This window comes from Babylonia areolata, chromosome 27 (assembly GCF_041734735.1).
Source record: "Babylonia areolata isolate BAREFJ2019XMU chromosome 27, ASM4173473v1, whole genome shotgun sequence".
Lineage (NCBI taxonomy): Eukaryota > Metazoa > Mollusca > Gastropoda > Neogastropoda > Buccinidae > Babylonia > Babylonia areolata.
In genome coordinates, this window is record NC_134902.1 from 26,700,465 (window position 1) to 26,722,796 (window position 22,332).

General features: G+C 40.7%; 1 protein-coding gene across 2 annotated transcripts in view; it reads right to left on the reverse strand.

Annotated features, from left to right (window-relative positions):
- Nucleotides 1-5,397: 5,397 nt before the first annotated feature.
- LOC143301652 (uncharacterized) overlaps nucleotides 5,398-22,332 on the reverse strand; it is a 30,838-nt gene continuing 13,903 nt past the window's right edge. For both annotated transcript variants that reach the window (XM_076616085.1, XM_076616084.1), the window contains exons 9-15: nucleotides 20,369-20,484; nucleotides 18,405-18,502; nucleotides 16,180-16,245; nucleotides 14,137-14,244; nucleotides 12,850-12,945; nucleotides 12,239-12,331; nucleotides 5,398-10,704 (exon numbers count right to left, since the gene is read on the reverse strand). In XM_076616085.1, coding sequence (XP_076472200.1) covers nucleotides 10,663-10,704; nucleotides 12,239-12,331; nucleotides 12,850-12,945; nucleotides 14,137-14,244; nucleotides 16,180-16,245; nucleotides 18,405-18,502; nucleotides 20,369-20,484 — 619 coding nt within the window. In that variant the 3' untranslated portion in view covers nucleotides 5,398-10,662. The remainder of the gene's footprint in view (nucleotides 10,705-12,238; nucleotides 12,332-12,849; nucleotides 12,946-14,136; nucleotides 14,245-16,179; nucleotides 16,246-18,404; nucleotides 18,503-20,368; nucleotides 20,485-22,332) is intronic.

The window sequence follows — 22,332 nt, forward strand, 5'->3', positions numbered from 1 at the left end:
TATGAATACAAAGATGGTATTTTTAATGGCTACGCGACAGACTACAAACCTGCTGAGGATGAAAATCGGGAGAAATAATCTGAAAAATCGGTAACGAATTTGATCATTATTTTCGTAAATAAGATGATAAGGTTGAAAATGAGTGCGCATTTCTCATTGATAAACGATTATTTGGCTGCGTTAAAAAAAATGTGTGTGTTTATGTACCGCCAGAGGCCGGTTATCCTTTCCATGTTCACTTCGATTATGATCATGGGATTGCTAGTCTTGGAAGATTGTTTGACGAATTTGTTATTAGAATTGGAAGATGCCTACATAATGTTGTGATTGAAACTGTCCAATCTCCAATCTGTCTCCATCACAGCCAGTCTCACGGAGTCTCAATTTAAAAGTTGTTCTACACTATACTCATATCAGTGTCTACGGTAAATCTCTGTTGAAAATATGCAGTGTCTTGATTTTGATTGTTTCAATGGGGTTTGTAATGATGACGGGGAAGATCGCTGTACATTCTCAAGTGACGGGCGCAATAGCTGAGTGGTTAAAGCGTTGGACTTTCAATCTGAGGGTCCGGGGTTCGAATCTCGGTAATGGCGCCTGGTGGATAAAGGATGGAAATTTTTTCCGATCTCCCAGGTCAACATATGTGCAGACTTGCTGCGCCTGAACCCCTTTCGTGTGTATACGCAAGCAGAAGATCAAATACCACACGTTAAAGATCCTGTTATCCATGTCAGCGTTCGGTGAGTTATAGAAACAAGAACATACCCAGCATGCACACCCTCCAAAAATGGAGTATGGATGCCTACATGGCGGGGTAACAATGGTTATACACGTAAAAGCCCACCCGAGTACATACGAGTGAACGTGGGAGTTGCAGCCCACGAACGAAGAAGAAGAAGATTCTCAAGTGAGAATGGATGCAGCGTAAAAGCAAATACTGCAGATGAGGCTGCTATGTCCAGCTTCATGTGGATTCTGACCAGACACATCTTTTCTTCAGACCAATGCATTCCAGAATGGGCAGGTTGGATGTCACTCACTGGAAGGAATCCGGCCAGTGTGCGTGAGGAGTCACCAGTTGACTTCGAGCAGCACGTGCTTCATCCTGTCACAGACAGTGCAACAGTGCAACAATCTGCAGACGTCACTGCCTGGACACAGCTGAGTCAGGAATGTGCCTTTGTCAGGTTTGACATTGCAGTACTGACTGTCATTTGGCAAAATGAACAGTCCCGGGAGAAGGTTGTACGTCTTGGTGTGTTTCACTTCACTTGATTTTGTTTTCCTTGGTACGCTTGGAAAACTCATGAGCGGAACAAGCTTTAGAGATGTCGTTCAGTCTGGCTTCTGCGCTGTGGCTCCACTGAAGCTTATGAAGCCGAGAAACACAACGAGTGTGCTATTAGGACCAAGAACACAGTGTTGTGAGCTCTGGAGAGACTTCTGAAACAAAACATTTTGAAGTCCTCAAGAAAATGGAGTTAAAAAAACAACATCACACAAACAAAAACCAAAAAAAAAAAAAACCAAACAACAAAAACAACAAAGAACCCAACAACAACAACCGCGAAAAGATTCTAATCGACTCTGCTTTTTGTATGTATGATGGATGAAACAGGCTCTTGTAGGCAAGAATTGGACAGACAGTAGTAAGTACAGTTTGGCTGTGCCCATGAAGAACTCAGCAATCCTCTTCATAAATCGACAGAGATGACTATCAGGCATTTGTTCATTTTATTAGGATGTGTATATATGTTTTATGCACATGTATGTAGGCCTATATACGTTTGTGCGTGCACCCAGTTTCAGAAACTGCAATCATCATCTTGTTATTATTATTTTTTTATTTTTTTCTTTGCCCCGAGGGCAGGATGTAAAAAAAGCAGGTCTTTGTATATTCCACCTCCTTCTCTGAAGACAATAATATGTATCTCTAACGCTGCCCAGTTTCAGAAAGTGCATTCGTTTATTATTATTATTTTTTTTTTAATATCATATATTACTTTCTTTCTTTTTTTTTTCTTTGCCATGAGGAGGCCTTTCACAGACAGAAGGAGATGGAGACGAGACCATGGTGGAACTTGTAAAACATCTCCAGGTGAGCTTTTTTTCCCCGTCTGACTTGAATGGGGTACCGGCTGAGGGAAGTTGTTTGAAGACAGCCTCTTTCTCTCATTGAAGACAATCTCTCTCTCTCCCTCTCTCTCTCTGTGTCCAGTTTCAGAAATTGCATTCGTTTTTTCATGTTGCCATTAATTTCTTTCTTTTCCTTTTTTATTTGCCCCGAGGACAGGATGGGGGTGGGGGTGTGGTTCCAGCATGCACAGTGTGCTCCTCTGGTTGCTTTTGGACGTTGGGGTGGGGGGTCCCATATTGCGCAATGTGCTCCTCTACTTTGGGGTGGGATTCCACCATGCGCAATGATGGTCTTCACGTAGTTTTGAGGCCCTCTCTCACTTTTTTTTTTGTTGCCATGGCAGAGTTCGCCATAGAGGCGCTGCTACGGGATTCTTAAGTCATCCATCCAAATGATGTACTACTGTCCAATGTACTGAGCTTTGAGAATGAAGACTATGATGCTTGTATAGATTTGTGACCTTGTCCTACCACTGTATGCTGAGGAATGCGCATGTGGAAGAGCTCCAGAAGCTTGATGTGTCTTCTGTACAAAGTCCAGGTCTCACAACCACAGACAAGGCTGGAGATAATGACCGTGGCATACACTACTTGTCACTTCAAAATTGCCTACGCCGACTTCTTTGAAATTCCAAGACCAACTTAAACAGACCCAGAAGTTTGCTTTTTCTCATGGCTTTTCCTGTACAAAAGAAACATTCTTCCCAGTTTCCTAAAATTCCTGGTCTCCTGGTCCCGCAATCCACTGCTGACCTGGATCCATAATGACAAAAAATATTCATCCATAAAAGATCAGTAAAATGCTAATCTTTACTGATCAAGTTTTATGTTATCGCCACCAACAGAACAGGTCACCAGGATCTGAATCCTTCCCTCCATTAAAAAAAAAAGAAAGAAAAAGATTAATGCGAAAAACAATATTTCCTGCAGTTTGGATGATGTTTTGAGGTCAGTGGTTAAGCCAGTGTAAATACTGTTCATGTTTGTAGCCATCCTTAGCAGCCATATTCATCCAATTGTACAGAACTTCACATATTATGCACTTGAAGGAATATGTGTGTACTGTTAATTAATTTATGTCTATTCATTAAAGTGAATTGTGATTTTAGTTGTGTGTGTGTGTGTGTGTGTGTGCGCATACATGCAGGTGTGCATGTGCATGTGTGTACATGCATGTGGGTATGCACAAGAAAACACAATGCAGTCAATCCAACAGATTTATTAATTTTATGTCAACTTACAACAATGAACCCGTCATTCACAAGTTACACACATTTTCTGTCACTTAAAAAAGGCATTTCGTGTGCAGATGTAGGATCTTTGTGGGTCGGAAGAGAGAGAGAGAGAGAGAGAGAGAGAGAGAGAGAGAGAGAGAGAGAGAGACACACACACACACATACACACAGAGTGAATACAGAAACTGACTGGCAGTGAAAGACAGACAGAAAGAACAATCAAACAAACCCAAATCATCTTTCAATCAAATATGTATATATATAAAAATGTATTTATGTATATATGTATTTACATTCCATTTTTGATCCAACAAGAGTGTACACCTTTCCAACTCCCCCCCCCTGCTCCTCCCCCCCCCCCCAACACAAAACAACAACAAAAAACCAAACCAAACAAAAAAACACCCCCCCCCCCAACAAAACACATACAACAATTGCAATTAACGGTTACACGGTGTAAATTGGAAGGACAATATGTGCTGCTTACTCAAGTAGCATAGAAGGGTGACTGGTACAAAAAACAACACAAGTTATGGATCATTCACTCAGCACTGCATACTACAGTCTACGCCATCAACAGCATACTGCCTTGCTGCTTTTAGAACACAAACTACTGCCTGCTCTACAGTCAGGAACAAAGCATTCTATACCTACCAATACACATGATATATACACACATGGTGATGTGTCAAACTATGCTGTGTTGATATAAATTTACAGTCTGTACACATCGTCCCGTGCCTCCGAAGACAGCAAACAGACTATGCATGTGGAAATTTTTCAAAAGAAAAAAAACAAATAGAGTTAGAGACAAAGATGCCTTGTCTTTTTATATGGAAACATATAACAACAAAATCCCACATCAAAACCCTTTTGTCAGAAGTGTTAATCTGATGCAGGTAACCCAACTAAGTCGGTTTTTCAACAGTAACACTAACGGTTTTATTCTCTCTCTGTTTTTATTTACTGCAACGCTGGGCATCTTGCCACCTGTGATGGACAGGCACAGAGAAGGGAAAGAGATCTACAGCACTGCTGACAGAAGCGAATCTGAAGCACATAAATTACAATTCATGCATTTCCTTTCCTTTCCAGAACTGCTTCAGTCAACAGTTTAGCTTCCAGTTGATCAGTTTCAGGGAGGTGTTGTTGGAGCGTGACGACTGATCCATATAGCCTACACCCCATCTGCTGAAAAAAGTGACGAATGAATAAAAGGGCAGCAGATGCCTGACCTTCATAAAACCCTGATGAATTGATCAGGTCTTGAGAGCCTACCCTAGCTGAGTGTAAAACATGAACATAAAATGAGATAATAAAACAACTGAAAATAAACAGATAAATACACTAAAAATATAGTGAAGCGAGAGGTACGTAGAAGGTAAATGACTGAAATAAAACACGACAAAACCAAATATGGGCCATGCTCAGCAATCCTGTGTGCACGCACACACACGCAAATGTAAACACACAAACACATATAGATCTATACAATGCACATGTATCAATTTGCAGTCTCACAAGAACTGTGGCCCAACACTCAACTGACAAATCTATGTATCCTGGCCCCATGCTGCACACACACAAACATACATATTATGTATGTTATGCATGTTACCAAAGAAAAAAAAGAGGAAGTATCAGTTATCTCAGTGTAACAATGTGGATGCACAATGCATGTTTTCGACACCTGCCTGTTCTTTGCATTGTGAATGTTTTTTGTTTTGTTTTATTTCTAAAAAAAGAAAATCTGTCGTTGTACACCCTCCCCCTCTCACGTCCTTACAAAAACAACTAAAGAATAGCACACCAGATCTCCTTTTCTTTATCTGTCCAATGCTGCAGTCAGGTTCATGGTACTTCTGACATGGTCATATGAAAGCATAAAGCCATACACTGACCAAAAAACCAAGCTGAAAAATATGCAGACTATTCTTTGTGAGTGCGCGTGTGTGTGTGCGTGTGTGTGCTGAACAGGGAGGTGTGGCCAGTGGTTGGGAAACGGAGATAGTTTAACTTCCACAGCGTCTTTCAGACAACTGATACTCCCCAAACTCATTCTGGACAATCTGGCACACAACTATTGGACAGAGGGCAGAAACTTCCTGTTGTCTAGTCAGATAACTTTGAATATTTGGTGCCAAAACTCATTCCTCAACAACACTATTTCTCCCTACCACCCAGTTTTCTCCACACTCCTCCTTTTCTGCATTTAATTTTATTTATATACATCTATATCTAACTAATAACTAAACGCACAAGAAACAACTCCATTTCCACCCTAAACCCTCCCCTCCCCCCAAAAAATGTCCAGCCATTGCTGAAGCAGCAATGTGTCATTTAGTGACGCTTCCTGATGAAATAATTCAGGAAGTATGAATGGGCCAGGATACCTTTAGGCTGTAAATTATGTGCATTATAATGAAAAACAAAATCAAAGGTATCATAAACCAGCTGAACACACATGCACACACACACACACTACATGTATATAAAAATACACACATATATAATAATTCTTCAAAATTTCAACAACACTTTTGATGAGTTTTATCTATTTGAGTACGCTGGGCAAGGGGTGGAGTAGGGGAGTGTGGGGGATGAGACAGGCTGAAGGAAGAGGGTGAGGGGGTGTGGAGGGGGGTTTACAAAATTCCGCACATGTCAAACAGCACACGCATTGCAGGACACCCCTCTTCAAGTGACCGAACAGGTGTGCTGGCGGTTCTCCTAGATAAGGATGACCTCATGTCACCAACGAACACTGGTCCCGGAGGCACCGTGGAACTGGAAATCCACAGGGTGTGTGGCTGCATGTGGGTGAGCGGCTCATGATGCAATGCCATAAAGAGAACACAGAGCAGTAGACAGTAAGGCAGAAAAAAGACATCACAAGCAGTGCAGGGTGTAGTTTCAATCTTCTGGTCTGATACAGTATTGCTTTTATGATTTGGACAAAGGGACTACAAACCGCCATCCTCAACCCCACTCCCCTCTCATCTGAATAAAAGAAGTCCCTGAGTGTAAGGAAAAACAAATACAAAACATTTGTTAAATATACATACACGCACAGAAGTGACCGCACATGCACACATATAACCACCATCTAACCAACACATACAAGATTATAATATATTTTTTTAATTCTCATTTCCTACATGAATAACACATATGCACACACACACACACACACAGAGAACATGTGCACTAGCACGTATGTGTGGCTGAACACAGTCACGTAAGTACTTCAAGTACACTACGCTACAAACACACTGGCACTTTGCAGCTTCTCTCATGTGCAAGCTGAAGTGAGAGCACATCATGCCACCATTCTCTTGCCACATCCAAGGCCACTAAACAATAAAGAGGCTCGCTCTCTTCCTCATTTCTCTCTCTCGTGACCCACATTGCCAGCTGAAGCGTTCCTTTTACCCAATGCTGTCCTCAGCCTCTTCTTCACATTTAGAAGCAGAACTCAGAGGTGACCTGATAACTGTCCATTATAAATAAACCCCTAAAGTGGGCTAAACTGATTTGTTTATATGTATATATAAACAGGGTTTTCAAGAAAGTTAAGGATTTAATAAAACTTTAAAGTACTCTGCTTTCATAAAAAGTTAAAAAAATTTGAGATGATTTAAATTACACAGGCTGGAAATGGTCTACCACTAGTCTCTCACTGAACACACTAACAGCTGTTTACAGGCACAAATGCACCATGAACAGCTTGAAAAAAGTGTAAACAAAAAACAAACAAACAAAAAACAACAACAAAAAAAAATCAAAGTTTAAGCCGAATCACATTTATTCAGTTGTTTACAAATGATAGCTGTGGATTTTCATAGTCCAAAATTGTGAGAAAACACCTCTGGCTGTGAGTGGTTCTCAACACATTGGCAGCTGACACAGTTGATTGACGGAAAGTCAGCATCTTTTCACCACACCCCCCAAGAAGAAAACTGTACAAGTTTCCATGTGATCCTTAATTTGTTGTGAACCCTGTATTACATGGAACAATCACTATAAAATTAAATTACTCAAGATGATGAAGAAGAAGTGCTAAATGTATCATTTAATGCAAAATACAAATCAGAAAGGAGTTTTCATTGAACTGGGAGCCCATGTGTATGGTCTAAGCGTTGAAGTGGCAGAATGGTTAAGACGCTAAGCTTCCAATATATATATATATATACAGGAGTCTGTGAGGGTGTGGGTTCGAATTCTGCTCTTGCCCTTTCTCCCAAGTTTGACTGGAAAATCAACCTGGGCGTCTAGTCTTTCAGATGAGATGATAAACCGAGGTTTATAGGAATCTAAATAAAAACAACAACAACAAGAGAGTCAAGGCCTTCAAGACTCTCTTGTGATACAAAATCTAATTGTTAAAATGTGTTCTGTATTTGTTATTATAAAGCTTCGGGTTAAAAAAAAAAAGAAAAAAGTCCTGAAGGCAGATTCGAACCCCGCGTGTTCGGGTGAGAAGAAACTGTCTTACCCAATACACTATCGTGGCTCCTTAACTGATGTTCAAAAATTTAACATTTAAACATGCTTTTTTAAGGGTGATAAATCGATTGCGGTATTCACAGTGAGAATGCTGTTTAAAATCATATTATTCTGGTGTATCTTGGGCATTCAAAAAATCTTTAAGGGCAATTAAAAATTCTTTTTAAGTCCACAGTAAAGGAGACGTGGCTATTGCTGCAATCACACTGCAACATTTAGCCATTTTTTCTCTAGATCTAGATAGATGTACAAGTTTAGTTACACCCGCCGGGAATGTACGACATGGTCGATTCAATTTCTCAATTATGTTCATTCTAGTTTTATAGTTTTAAAGTTGATATGAAAATTGAGTATTTTGGTAAACTAATAACATGTAGAGCCAAGTACAAGTACTTCTAAATGCGTAGGAAGTGAAAAGGATTTCATTTTGAGAAAAGTCAAGACTGGAAATTTTTATGTTTCATCAAGGGTATTAACTCTCATGGTTTATTATTTTTAACTGTGAATTCCGACTGATTTTGTGGATATTTTTATGGCAGTTTGGGGCATAATCTATTAAGTGATGAGGCGTTCACAAATCTTTCTCTGAATAAATATTTTACGGTCTCCTTCTCCAACTTTCCATCACGTTATTGTGTATTGTCGATTGAACATAGGATTGAACGGGCAGGTCAACAAATTGAAACAAAATGGCGTCCTTCGAATTCATGATGAATATGAGCAGGCGCTTTGAATATGTATAAATATGTGTATGCAACTGATTATTGCCCATGACCTTCAGGGCCCAGCCAATAGATCCATGAAGTCCACTCGTAGTATTGATTTCATTATTTTCTGAAAAAGACCACTTGGGCGAATGAACATAGTGAAAGCCCTGTACACTGAGAGTAAAACACACAAGCTTTTTATGTATTAATTATAAAGTATAATTTCAAAATGTAATGTTTAAGATGAGAAAGATCAGTTTAAAGCAAATTAACCTACATTATTACAGATTAATTTTCCTTTTTTACTATCTGCACCAAAGACATGCGCCAGAAATATAACTTCCATGCTTAGCAAAAGAAGTTCCTGTTTGAACAAAAAATGATAAAAATGACTGCTCCTGATGCTGTGTCAGAATATCAGATCAAAGTGCCAAGTTTAGAGAAAAAAAACAAAAACAAAAAAACCCAGTAAATTCAGTTTGCATATAATTTGGCTTTTTTTTTTCTTCTTTTTTTTGTGTGCCCATCCCAGAGGTGCAATATTGTTTTAAACAAGATGACTGGAAAGAGCTAAATTTTTCCTATTTTTATGCCAAATTTGGTGTCAACTGACAAAATATTTGCAAAGAAAATGGCAATGTTAAAGTTTACCACGGACACACAGATGCACACACAGACAACCGAACACCAGGTTAAAACATAGACTCACTTTGTTTACACAAATGATTAAAAAACCACACAAACACACAGAAGGTTTTGAAACCCACCAACCACACACACAAATCTAGACACAGAAATAGAAACAAGTTCTGACCATTAGCATCAACCCTCCCATTCTTTAAAAAAAGAAGAAGAAAAAAAAGAAAAGAATATGAGCGCAAGAAACACAATATTTTTTTTTAAAAAGAGAGAAAAAACACAAACTTATCTAAAGTCTATTCCTCTCTTGTCGCTGACCGAGGAGTATGTGTAGAGACAGACCAAAGTTATCCGGTTTTCAACACAAGTGTTCCTTCTAGGGTCAGTGGGCAGCACTGTTCATTGGCCAGGTTAAATAGTGACGTCCCTGCTCTGTCCTTACAGTCTGACACAGTTCACAACAGGCACTGGGACATGATGTTTCTGAGAAGAAGGAAGTCGATGAACGTTATACACTTTGCTGATGGGGGCGTGGGCAGCCAGCTGCATAGTAGCTGTCGCAACACAGTACACCGTCGTTCCACCGCACACAGGTAACAACAGCCTTCTCCTACAAAAAGGTACCCTAGAACTGAACGCTAAATGCGGAAGAAGCTAAACGGCAACATAACCAACACAAGTTACCCACCCTGCCCTTTCCACAAAACCCATCTCAAGTTCAAAATGCAGCACTATCACACAGCTGCTGCACAAATCTTAAGGACCACTGACTGAAACAAAACATAAGCTTCCACTGCCATCCGATACACATGGTGCTTCATGCACTCACATGCGGTTATTGCTCTTGTATAGATGAACACGTAGCTGCCATGTCTGAAGATGCAGTCACTTGCGCAAAAATCTGGTGTTTGGATAATCTACAGTCCACATGTGTACAAAACCAACATGCATGAAGGCCCCCCGCCCCCACCCCCTTTAAATTTTTTTTTTTTATAATACAGTCACTATGTACACTCTGCTGGCCAGGTGGTGTCCAAACAAGATCATGCACACACATAAACAAAGTATATACACAAACACACATGTGTTCAGGGCCCAGCTCATTCGTTTAAACACACACATGTGATTCAGTTAAACGTTTTGTTGCTGTCGTTAAAAAATAAAATAAAAAGAATGTTGCCGTCATGCAGGGTAAATGCAGTGAGACACAGAACTCTCACACACTGAGCAACACGTGGACGCCATTGTTGACTGGTCTCCCTCCACCAGGGAAACATGCATAACGAAACACAGAGATGCCGAAAGGGGCTGGACGAGGAGAAAGTGGACGATGACGATGACAGGCTTGGAAGGCATAACTGTGGGCACTGGCCAATAGGAGGTAAGTTGGAGGGGACTGGCCAATGCTGTCAGAAGGCAGCTGGTGGCTTCACTTTTCATTTCAGCTCTCCCAGTAACTCTTTGAAGTCTTGAAAGATCTGCACACAGGAAAACACACAAACAGCTGCTTCAGTCTGCACTGGTCACTTTTGTACACAAAATTTTAGCGGATGTGGTGTAACGTATATCGATCAGTCCGCACGCTTTGACACCTTGAAACTGAAACTGTACACAACAGAGTCAACACTGTCCATCCTTCTCACACAATATTCTGTCAATCAAGATCACACACAATACAAAATATCCAATCCTCATTGCAAAAACTTAAGTTTGCTAAATCAGCCTGAAACACAGTCTCGTGATAAACATGATCCATTTATTATGATTTGAAAAAAGCACTGTCTCATGATAAACACACATCTAATCATCATATTAAAAAGACAAACATTGAATCTTGTGATAAATACAATTTATTAATCATAATTAAAAACAAATGACCACCCAGTCCAATGATAAATACAATCTTATTACCATAATTCATCCAAAAAGTTGAGAGGAGGAAAGAGTACGGGTCAACAAAAGACAGAATAATAACACTGAAAAACCACCACCACCACCAAAACATGACCCAAGAACACACATCATCCAACATAATATTATGCAGAAGCATGATGCCAGGTACTCAAGACGGGAAGGCAGCATTAGCAAGGACACACGTTGTGGAGCCAACATCGTGTCCAAGCTGTCACACATCACTCTTTCAGTGCCCACAACAACCCCCCCAACCCTTGCCCCACACATGCTCCCCCACCACCCTCCTCCCTCCCTGACCATCCTTCAAAGTCATGGGAGTGTTTCAGCAGTATGTCCATAGACCCAATCCTCCCCCACCCCTTCTCTCTTCGAAAGAATTGATCAATACACTTCCATATGACAAGGGAGTTAGTCCTAAGAACCAAGCCTCAGGGCAGCGAACAACCTGTGGCATGTCCCTGAGTAGTAAAGAAGGTAGCACACCTCGCATGGGCCATAACGGAAACAACCCACCACACAACAACTGAACTTTTGATGAAGATTTCTGTGACCTGATCCTCAGCTGCTAAACAAACAGAATCCCTGGGTCATGTGTGCCAGATGCGCCCAAGCCCTCTGCTTGCACACAGGCTTTCACAGCATGTAGGGGATGCATGCACAAGGGGTTGGGGGGTGGGGGGTGGGGGGTTATGGGGGTGGATGCTTGTATGACCATGATAACTTTATCATCCACAGGGAACATCTGTGCAGCACAACTTTGCTTGGGGACAATGTGGAAAAAGTTGACAAAAACTACAAACAATCTTAAAAAAAAAAAAGTGGGGTGGGGGTGGAGGGGAACAGAAGATCTCAATGCATTATTTCTCCACGCATCAGCCCTGGACTTACAACCTCCATAAACTACTGATAAAAGGGGGAAGAGAGGAGCTGAAATCTATAACTCACAGCGGCCCTGAATGAACTCAACTGTCTGACCCCAAAAAGGACACTACACAGATAACGCACAACACATGTGCACAACATACACTCCAACACAACCACAAGCCAGACAGACAACACACTAACACGCCCTGCACACACATGCATACCCATACACACCTTGAGGACCCAGGTTCTGTCCACCAGACACCGATCCAGGATGCTTTCGTTGACAAGGTCTTCACTCGTCTGGCTCTCTCTTACCATGTAAACCTGGGCAGTCAAAAACTACAACTTGACAACAAGGACTTCCCACTCAAATCCCATGACTGCAACAGATGCCCCCAACATACACACACAATTACAAACATACATATATACTAGCATTTTCCCGTCCATCTCAATCTTTGGGGTCAAAAGAAGCCTCCCACATCCAGCGTTACATTTTTTTCTGATTTTTTCCTGCATACTTCTCAGAAATTAGTACCCATCAGTCGAGTCGCACATGCACACTCTCTCCTCTCTCTTTTTCTGCACACAATAGTTAAATCATACACAAACACACAAGCTCATTTGTTCTCTCCCCCTTCTCTCCTTTTTATTGCATACTTTTCAGAAAAGGGCATCCAAGAGTCGAATTACACACACACGCTTATCTTCTTTTCCCTTTTTTCTCCACACTTCTCAGTAAAAGAGCATCCATCACAGTTGAGTGGAAAACTATGAACATTCACCACCCCACCCCATTCCCCCCCTCGACCCCCCACCATGACAAAAGAAATCTCACCCACCTTGGCCTTACACCGCTGCAACAGGTGATGTTTGTAGTGGTGCAGGCTGTGGTACTGGGTGATGTATGGTGCTGTGAACTTTCCCACAAGGAACTCCTGTCATGCACATACATACAGTCACACCTTTGTCAAACCACACCTTTTCAAATCCATGCACACGCCAATACAGTGACACCTTTGTCAAAACCATGCATACTCATTCAGTAACACTTTATCACACAGTCACACCTTATAAAAACCATGTATATGTATACAGTCACACCTTGTCAAACTATGAACATATATATAGTCACACCTTGTCAAAACCATGCACAAACATAGTCACAATCGCACCTTTCTCAAAACCATGCGTGTATATCGTCACACCTTGTCAAAACAATGTACATACAATCAAACCATGTCAAAACCTTACACATACATACGTCACATTTTATCAAAACCATGCACATACACACAGTCACACCTTATCAAAACCATGCACAAACATAGAGTCACAGCTTGTCGAAACCATGCACATTCATACTGTCACCCCTTGGCCAAACCATGCGCACTCATACAGTCACACCATGTCAAAACCATGCTGAATAAAATTACTCTTGCTCAATTCTCATCAGAACTTCAAAATGAATGTTTATCATTATTATTTATTTTTTTTAAACAAAAGAACTGAAAAAAAAGGAGGGAATAAAAAGAGAAAGAAATATGATGAGAGCCATCATGTACACATCGGCTCATTAAAAAATGAAACAAAAATCCCACCCCTAAAATCATATTCAATCAAACATATTCGTGTAGGGTTGGATTCGTGTCCTAAGAAAAATACCACTCCGCTCAGACAAAGAAATTAAAAGCAGCTGCCGCTAGTACCTGCCTTATTACATTATTACCTCCCCTATGTATGCCAATGCAGCACTCTCATTTCCGGCAGCCATCTTCCATTCCTGCCACCTGTGCATCTGAACGTCTCTCTCTCCTTTTTCCCTTGAATGATTGATTCCCAATTATTGCATGTTGTCATGTCTTCCAACAGGACACAGGAATATCCCCCTCATTTGGGTGATGGGGCTAAACATAGACCCAGCTCATGCTCGAACAGTAGACTGCCAGCTTGGGCCCCTCTGCCAACTCTTTCTCATGTGCACCTCTTTCTCATCTCTGCCACCCCTGGGACTTTTCAAAATGATCCCCTCTAGACTCTGGCCTCTCCAGACAATTAATAACTAAAAACAGAACAAAAAAAAAAAAAAAAAAAATTTTTTTGACTGATGGGGTGGGTGTGGATGTTACCTGTGAGACACTTTCAGAGCCTGGGAGGTCAGTCAGCAGAAATCGGTCGTAGGCGGCGCCATGGAATAACACAGACTTGATGGTTGGTGGGGAGGATTTCTCGCAGGCCTGTCAAAAAAACCATCACACAGCATTGCATATAGTCCTCGGTCAGCAGACACACAAACTGCAATTCTTTGTTTTGTTTCAGTTTAGATTCCCTGATATTTTGAGTCTGTATTGTTGCCAATGGATTCCTTGATTTTTAGAGTCTGCATTGTTCCTATTGGATTCCCTGATTCTTAGGGTCTGCACTGTTGTCAGTGCATTTTGTGTGGTTTAGTAATCACAAGTATGGTGAAGTGTGGTTTTCTTTTCTGTTTACATTTTTCTGTTAATTGTTTGTCACACAATTCCACAATGAATATACTGAATAAAGTCTCAGTTCGACAGTGACCTTGTGCCATGCAGATAAAAATTACTATATATGTTTACACCTGACTTTGAAAATACACAGACCTTTAAAATTTGTTTCAATCATCTTTTTCTCCTTTTAATACACTGATACCATGTTACTTGGTCCCAGCAGATCTTACAAAAAACAAAACAAACAACAACACACAACACCTCTTATCCTCTCTCTCTGTCTCTCACATACACAGACAACTGCACACACACATGGCTCCCACTTTTAATTAGTTTTAACCCTTTGAACCCTGAGTCCCTGAGCAATTTTAACCCTTCTGCCTGAGCTCCTGAGCCAAAATTTGCAAATAATTGGTATTAAACCCCTTGAGCCCTGACCACCGCTTTACCGGTGGCAGAGAAAAATGACATAATGCCCGGCCACCGGTTGAGCAGTGTGTAAACACTTGAAGCGTGCAGAGTCTCAACCTGGCCTGCCAGGGCAGAAATCGGGGACAAAATGTGCGAGAAAACAACTGTACACAACACAGGAAGTAATTGATATGCTTGATGATTTATCGGAAGTAAAGTATGACAATGATTACTCTGATAGTGAAGTGGAATTCGAATCGGATGATTTTACTACAGATAGTGATGTTGAAAATGAATCTGAGCATACAGAATCAGTTGATTAAAGGAGGCGTGTCAGGTTGAGACTCTGCATGCTTCATAGCAGAAATCGATCTTTTTTATCCAAAGCACATGCACAAAACACAATGAGGGGGTGCGGCAATGTTGGTACTGCGTTCGCTGGCATCAGAATATTACGGTTTTCTGACTGGCTCTTCAATATAAGTCAACCAATAGCAAAGCACGACACAAGTGTTTACGCACTGCTCAACCGGTGGCCAGGCATTATGACACCCCTCTCCACCACCGGTAAACCGGTGGTCAAGGCTCAAAGAGTTAACCTTTCTGAGTGAAAAATGACGTACCCATACTCCCACTTTTAAGTAGTTTTAACCTTTTCGAGTGAGAAACGATGTACCCATAATACAGTTACAAAACTCTCCTTGTGTTTGAAGCGACAGCAAATTCAATCCCAATTAATCAAGCCTTTCAAGTGTCAAATCTAGACAAACTCACACAGGCAGGCTGACACTGTGACAGACAGACCAGCAAACAGACCCCACAACTCTTCCTCAACACATGATTAACCTGTTCTCTCTCTTATTTTTAATTTCTTAATCCTTGTCTTGTTGAAACATGTATTTCCTAACACCTTCATAATATGTAGCATGGCTGGCATTCTATTGTTGCCAGACGTGTACTGATATATGAGAATGTTTGAGGCGGGTGGGGTGTTTTGGTGTGTACAGACGTGAGTGGATGAGTTTGTGAGTAGCATGTAATGAATGTTAGCTGATCTTTTATATCAATGTCAACGACAGTGTTTTTCTTACCTAGTCAACATTAATTTCATTACTTGAGCTACTGTGATACATGTTTTAAAGCATGGGCATGTTCTAAACCTGACTGTGCTCTGCATGTTTTATGTTATGTGTACTGAAGCCAAAAGACGCATTTCTGTGAATTTATGGACAATTAGGTTGTATGTATCTTATCCTATCTAAATTATCTGTTAACTTATCAGGTTACCTGACAAGACTGCTTCAGGTTGGGTCGGTCGATTTCACGCATCTGGGGCTTGGTCCTCATGGCTTCCTGCAATGACAGTATGTGTTGAACATGAGGGAAAGTAGTTCTCAATGAATGGTCAACTTGCATTCTTCTGTCATTGTTAAAAAAACATTTTTTTTTTTTAATGAACATATTGCCTTGAATGCATCACATCAACATTCAAGTTCTTCAAGTTAAAAAAAGAAAAAAGAAAAAAGAAAAAAAAAAGTCAGAATTTTGTTTACAAACTACTACCAAAAACAAAAGCTGCATACTGAGTGTGAAAGACACACATCTTTCTGATCAACGTTCATGCTCAGACTTCTGCCAGCCAGGAAATGTTTCAATGGAAAATGGCTGAAATCAGCATGCACACCCCCCGAAAGCGGAGTATGGCTGCTTACATGGCGGGTTAAAAACGGTCATACACGTAAAAGCCCACTCGCGTATATACGAGTGAACGTGGGAGTTGCAGCCCACGAATGCAGAAAGAAAGAAAGAAAAAAAAAATCAAGACATACCTATCCCAGAATCTGACTCAGACTTTCAGTGCTACAGCTTCTAAAAATCATCAAAAAAAAACCCCAAAAAACAGTAACACCATGTAACACTTGGTTGCAGTCATAGAACACCACATTCTGACCAAACAAGTAATCCCTCAGTGTTCTTTGTTGATGTTTTCATACGAAAACAAACCAAGATATCTTATGAATCCTGCTTTCTTCACTCTTTCTTGTGTCTTCTTTTTTTTGGACTGATTTTTGTTGACGACAGTTATCACTACCACCATGGCTTACTGGAAAATCGCATTCACACAGTCCAAAAACCAGCCTTCTTTCTGACCTCGCTGCAGGAAATTCCCTGTCTGGGAATACACTTTCTTATGGATCTGAACACACTGCTCACCACCAGACAACACTCACAAAATTTTGCCTTTGGTGGTGATTTGCACACATCCTCTTCATCAATGTTTAAGAGCCTTTTCTGTGCAGTTCTCAATGAAGTTCCTCCTTGTTGCCACGTTGGTCTTCCAATTCATTTTGTGGCCTTTCTAAATTTTCGGTTCTGATAGAATCCTGGTGTTTGTGTGCCAAAACTGCCATTGTAATCGTCTGAAGAGATCAGTCGCATGCATTTTTTTTTTTTTTTTCCAGAACAGCTACGTATTTTTCAGTTGTTCATAATGCTGTGACATTTTTGGTTGGTTTTCCAGTGCAAACATGGACAAATCCAGACAGGAGGTTATGTCTGTGAAGTGCATCGGCTAACAAGTGGAGATCCTTCGTATATTCCGTGGCTGGCCTGTAACACTGTACTTTGACGGACTCAGGTGCGTTTGCTCTGACCAAACTTTTTGCCATCTGCAATACTAGGACACCTCCCCAGGATCTGCCAATCAGCACCTCCTGGTACAGTGCATGGTGACAAAGTATACTTTTTTTTCTTTCAGTTCAATGTGGAGTCTGTGGTGGCATTGGAGACACCAGTTTCACCATGCATAATTCCAGACAGCAGAGCCAAGCCATGCAGAAAAGAGGGAACACAACTGGGTCTGTCTTGATGTGCACACTTTTGGACAGAAAACCTACAGCAAGAAAGACAATATCTTCAAAGAACTCTGTATCTTCAACAGGCAGCAAAAAGCCAGGTTTGCTGTTTACTACTGATAAGATTTGGAAGGCAAATGGTGAGGATAATCATTTGTGAATATACAGCTGGAAGAGCAAAGCATACAGTTGAAGCAAGGATAACTTATCTTTCAGGGGAAAGCAGAGTTGCTCAATCTTTCACCTGTGTAGTTGAGGAACATGTACACCTCACACAGTCCCCCCTCCACCTGTGCCTCACTCACACAGAAACAGTCAAAGCAGTCAGCCAAACATGCACTAATGACAACTCTTCAGACTGTAACAGCCATGAGTCCAGAGGGAAAGTGGATTTGAAATGTGATGACACAAAAGGCAAATTGTACACAAACACACACACAAAAAGAGAATTAGGCCAAGGTCTCTGAGTGAAGGGGGCAATCATACAGCAATTACACATGTGAATCTTGTAAGAGTAAGAGACAGAGAAAGAGAGAGAACGGGTATGAGAAAATGAGAATGAAAGAAACAGTAGGAAAGAGACAGGATGAAACAGGGACGGGGGTGGGGGAGGGGGGGAGGATGAAGAAAGGGAAAGAATTGAGAGAGGTTACCAACCCTGAAGTTGGGTTTCCACTGCACCAGTCTGTCGATTCCTTCCAGTTTGTCTGCAATCTTCCGGTCTATCTTCTCCATTGGGTCCAGGTAGAACGTGTCTGAAAAAGAAGAAGTTTTCTTCCATCTTCATACCACACACTTTGTACACATTCATGTTCTCATGCAGACAATGGTATCTGAGTGTGTCTGCATTCATCTGTCATGAGTGTATCCTGGGTGTATGTGTGCGTATGTGTGACCAGTGAGAGACAGCATGACAGCATGTGTGTCTGCATGTGTGTGTGTGTGTGTGTGTGTGTGTGTGTGTGTGGTGTGTGTGTGTGTGCATGCGCAAGCGTGCATGCATGTATGCTTTTCATATGCGAAATATTCCCAACCCTTGCTCTTTTTCATTAACACATTATTAAAACCACCCTCCAAGACAAAGTGGTTTGTCTCACAGAATGAGACAGGTTCAAACCACATAAGAAGCATATATCCCGACAGGATTTTTCAGCCTGCAGCCAACTCTTATCCTGAGTTCGGTGGCATGCTACAGAATCTAATCGCAAGACAGGGACCACACAGATGAGTATCATCCACTTCACGGATGTTTCTTTTCGGGGTGGGTGGGTGGGGTGTGGGGGATTGGGGGGGATGTTGCTTATCAGTTTCCTGACCAGCACTGCAGGTCATGCAGGTGTCTGTATCTCTGGGACCTGCTTGGCATCAGGACAGACACATATAATGACAGGAAAAGAAGAGTATAACCTTGTTACCCATTTCCAAAACATAAAGTGATTTCCATAGCTTCACCATCATCGTCTTCATTCTGATTAGTCATCAAAGTATACAGAATAACTGTCCAAAATCAGTGGCCTTTGGAACTTTGCTCTCATGCTCCAATAATATTCTATTTCCCCTGTACATCTGTCACTGTGGTCAGTCTGAAAGTCTTGGGGTTGAGTTTGTGACAAAAGTGCTTCATTACAAGTTTGTGACAAAGTTTTTGTGATGAGTTTGTGGCCAAGTCTTTGTGTTGAGTTTGTGACAGTCTTTGGGGCGAGTGGTGTGACAAATGTCAGGGCATGTCTGTGACAAAGTCTTCAGGGTGAGTTTGTGACAGTCTTTGTGCTGAGTTCGTGACAAAGTCTTTGTGCTGAGTTTGTGTTGTGCTGAGTTTGTGATAGTTTCTGTGGTAAGTTTTTGACAGTCTTTAAGTAAGTCTGTGACAAAGTCTTCGGTGTAATTTGTGATAAAGTCTTCAGAGTGACTTTGAGACAAAATCTTCAGCTTGAATTTGTGATGGAGTCTTCTGGGGGTGATTTGTGGGTCTTTGGGGTGATTTTTGGCAGTCGTTGGGGTGAGTCTGTGACAAAGTCTGTGGTGAGTTTGCTGTGGCAAAGTTCTCCGTGTGGGACTATTGATGGAGACTGTTGTTGGAGGGACCAGGTGGTGGAGGTCTCCACTCAACGCGAGATGCTCACGCAGTCTGGATCTCGGGCTGAATGAAAAGTGGGTGGTGGCCTCCACATAAGGAATCATGAACAAGCACTATGGAACACCCCTGAAGTGACTGTGCAGCAGTGCTGGGTCTCCTCTGGTTTGTGGCCTCATGCTGGCCCAACATCAATAGCTATCTGCAGACTGCTAGTGTTGGCTGAATGACAGAACAGGATTGTGTGAAGCTGCGTATGAGATGTGTTAAAGCAGATGCAATGCGGTGAAATAGAAGACAAGGAAAAAAAAAATCATCTCACATACACACACACAAAAGAATCCTGCACACCACCACTGTCATTTTATCTCTACCATAACTGATACAGAAAATATCAACATGTCAGCTCCGCACTCCGCCATAAAGTGGTGGGTACCACATTTACAAATGTCATTTTATCACCACCATTACTGATATTAAAAAAAATATCAGTATTGCTTTTACTAATGAGCATTCTCCGCCTCACAGTGTACACATATAAACTCACCTCTAGACTTTCGAATGGCTTCCAGGAAGCTGGGCTCTAGGGCCTGACTGAGGTAGGTTTGCAGGTAAATGTTGAAGGACTCCACCAGAGGATCGTTTTCAAACTGGTTTTCCAAGCTGTCAACATTCAGGTTTTTAATCTAAAAAAATTGTTTAAAACCCCTTGACTGCCATAAACGTATACGTATGCACACAGTGACGTCACTGATGACGTCATCAGAAAAAAGAGAAATAGCTCTGGAAGGCTGAAAATTCACACAGTTCATCTAGAGTGGTATATCTTATCTTATTGTTTTGGATAATGTTTTATGACCTGAAACACCACTTTCTGCTGTTTTCCCCCTGGCACTGAAGGAGTTTTTAAACCTTTTAATAAGCTTATGACTGGCATGAACATGCACTCTGAAAGTTTTCACTTGGTGTTTCAAACTCATTCCTTTGTTTCCATTACGATACTACAAGTCGATAAAAAAAAAACAGTTCATACTATGTTAAGAAAGGAACAAGTACAGTTTTGGACTGGGGAGTTCTGAGAAAAAGTTTTTTTTTCACAGTTATTTATAATTTCATGACTGTCAACCATGTCCAGTGTCTGTATTTATAAAGTTATGGCAAAAAAGGTTTTATCAAGACCTATGACAGTGCCTGGGCCCCTAAATGTTACTTACTGACCCAGAAAGAGGTCTTTACATAAATTCTATAAATGCAGATAACTGATAAAACAAAATGTCTCCATCCTTTAAACAATCCCAACAGTGCGAGAAAGAGAGAGAGACACACACACAGAGATAACAATAACAATATTTTATTCAAGAAAGGCCATGGCCCCATTTGAAGGGGATATACATAAATAGGAAACATTTTAGAAAATGATGGACACAAAAATATTGTACATGTAATTTGTGAATATAGTATATATATCTTTGAACAATATCGTAGTATCAGCTCATAATGGTTCTTCTCTGAAACAACTTATACAGAAAAACTGTGAACTTCTTGATAACAGATTCATTTCTGCAAGACATTAATAATATTAGTCTGACAAAGGTTGGTCTGCTATAATACTTTGAAGGGATGAATCTTTTTCTAAGATCATCCAATGCAGGACAGCAAAAAACGAAATGAACTTCATCCTCTCTCTCGGTTCTGCATATCGGATGTGTACTTTTTAATTTTTCTTGTACTGTTGACTGTGCACAACTATATCAGATACACTAATTCTAAACTTGGCTAACATACATCTCATAGACTTATTCATATTCATTACAATATAGTGTTCTGCTGAATTATTAATTTTTAGTAGTCTGTACAAAGAAAATCTATCACTATTTTCAATATGACTATTCCATTCTTGCCATCTACAATATATCAATCATTGTCTAACTAAGAAACTTTCAACACATCCAACACCTTGATTTAACCAAAAAAATGAAGAACCATAACTACATAAGACACTTTCGAATATTTGTTGCCCAAGTGATTTTCCCTCTGCTATCTAAATTATATAATATCTTATAAGCTTGTGCAGGGAGTCTATGTTCATACATATGGACAAGTTTTAACCAATACTTGATATATTTGATATATGAATTAAGATATATCGGTATCTTCCCTGTTCACCATAAACCAGATTGTTAGGGGTTCGTCGATCTACACATAAGAACCGTTTCATGGCAAACAAATGTAGCTTCTCTGTTTGACTTCCTGTTTCAAAAGCCCAGATCTCAGCCCCATATTGCACTATAGGTTGGACCTGTGCATCTAAATAGAATAATTCTGCTGAGCTATTTTCAAACTTATTTAATAAACTTAGTATGTTAACAACTGCTCGTTTTCCTCTATTCACAAGATCTTGACATGCAAAGGTAAAGTTGAGCTTTGTTGAAAAATAAATACCTAAATACTTATATGCATTTACTACAGAAATTTCAGATCTACCATAAAACCATTTTTCACTTGCTGCTA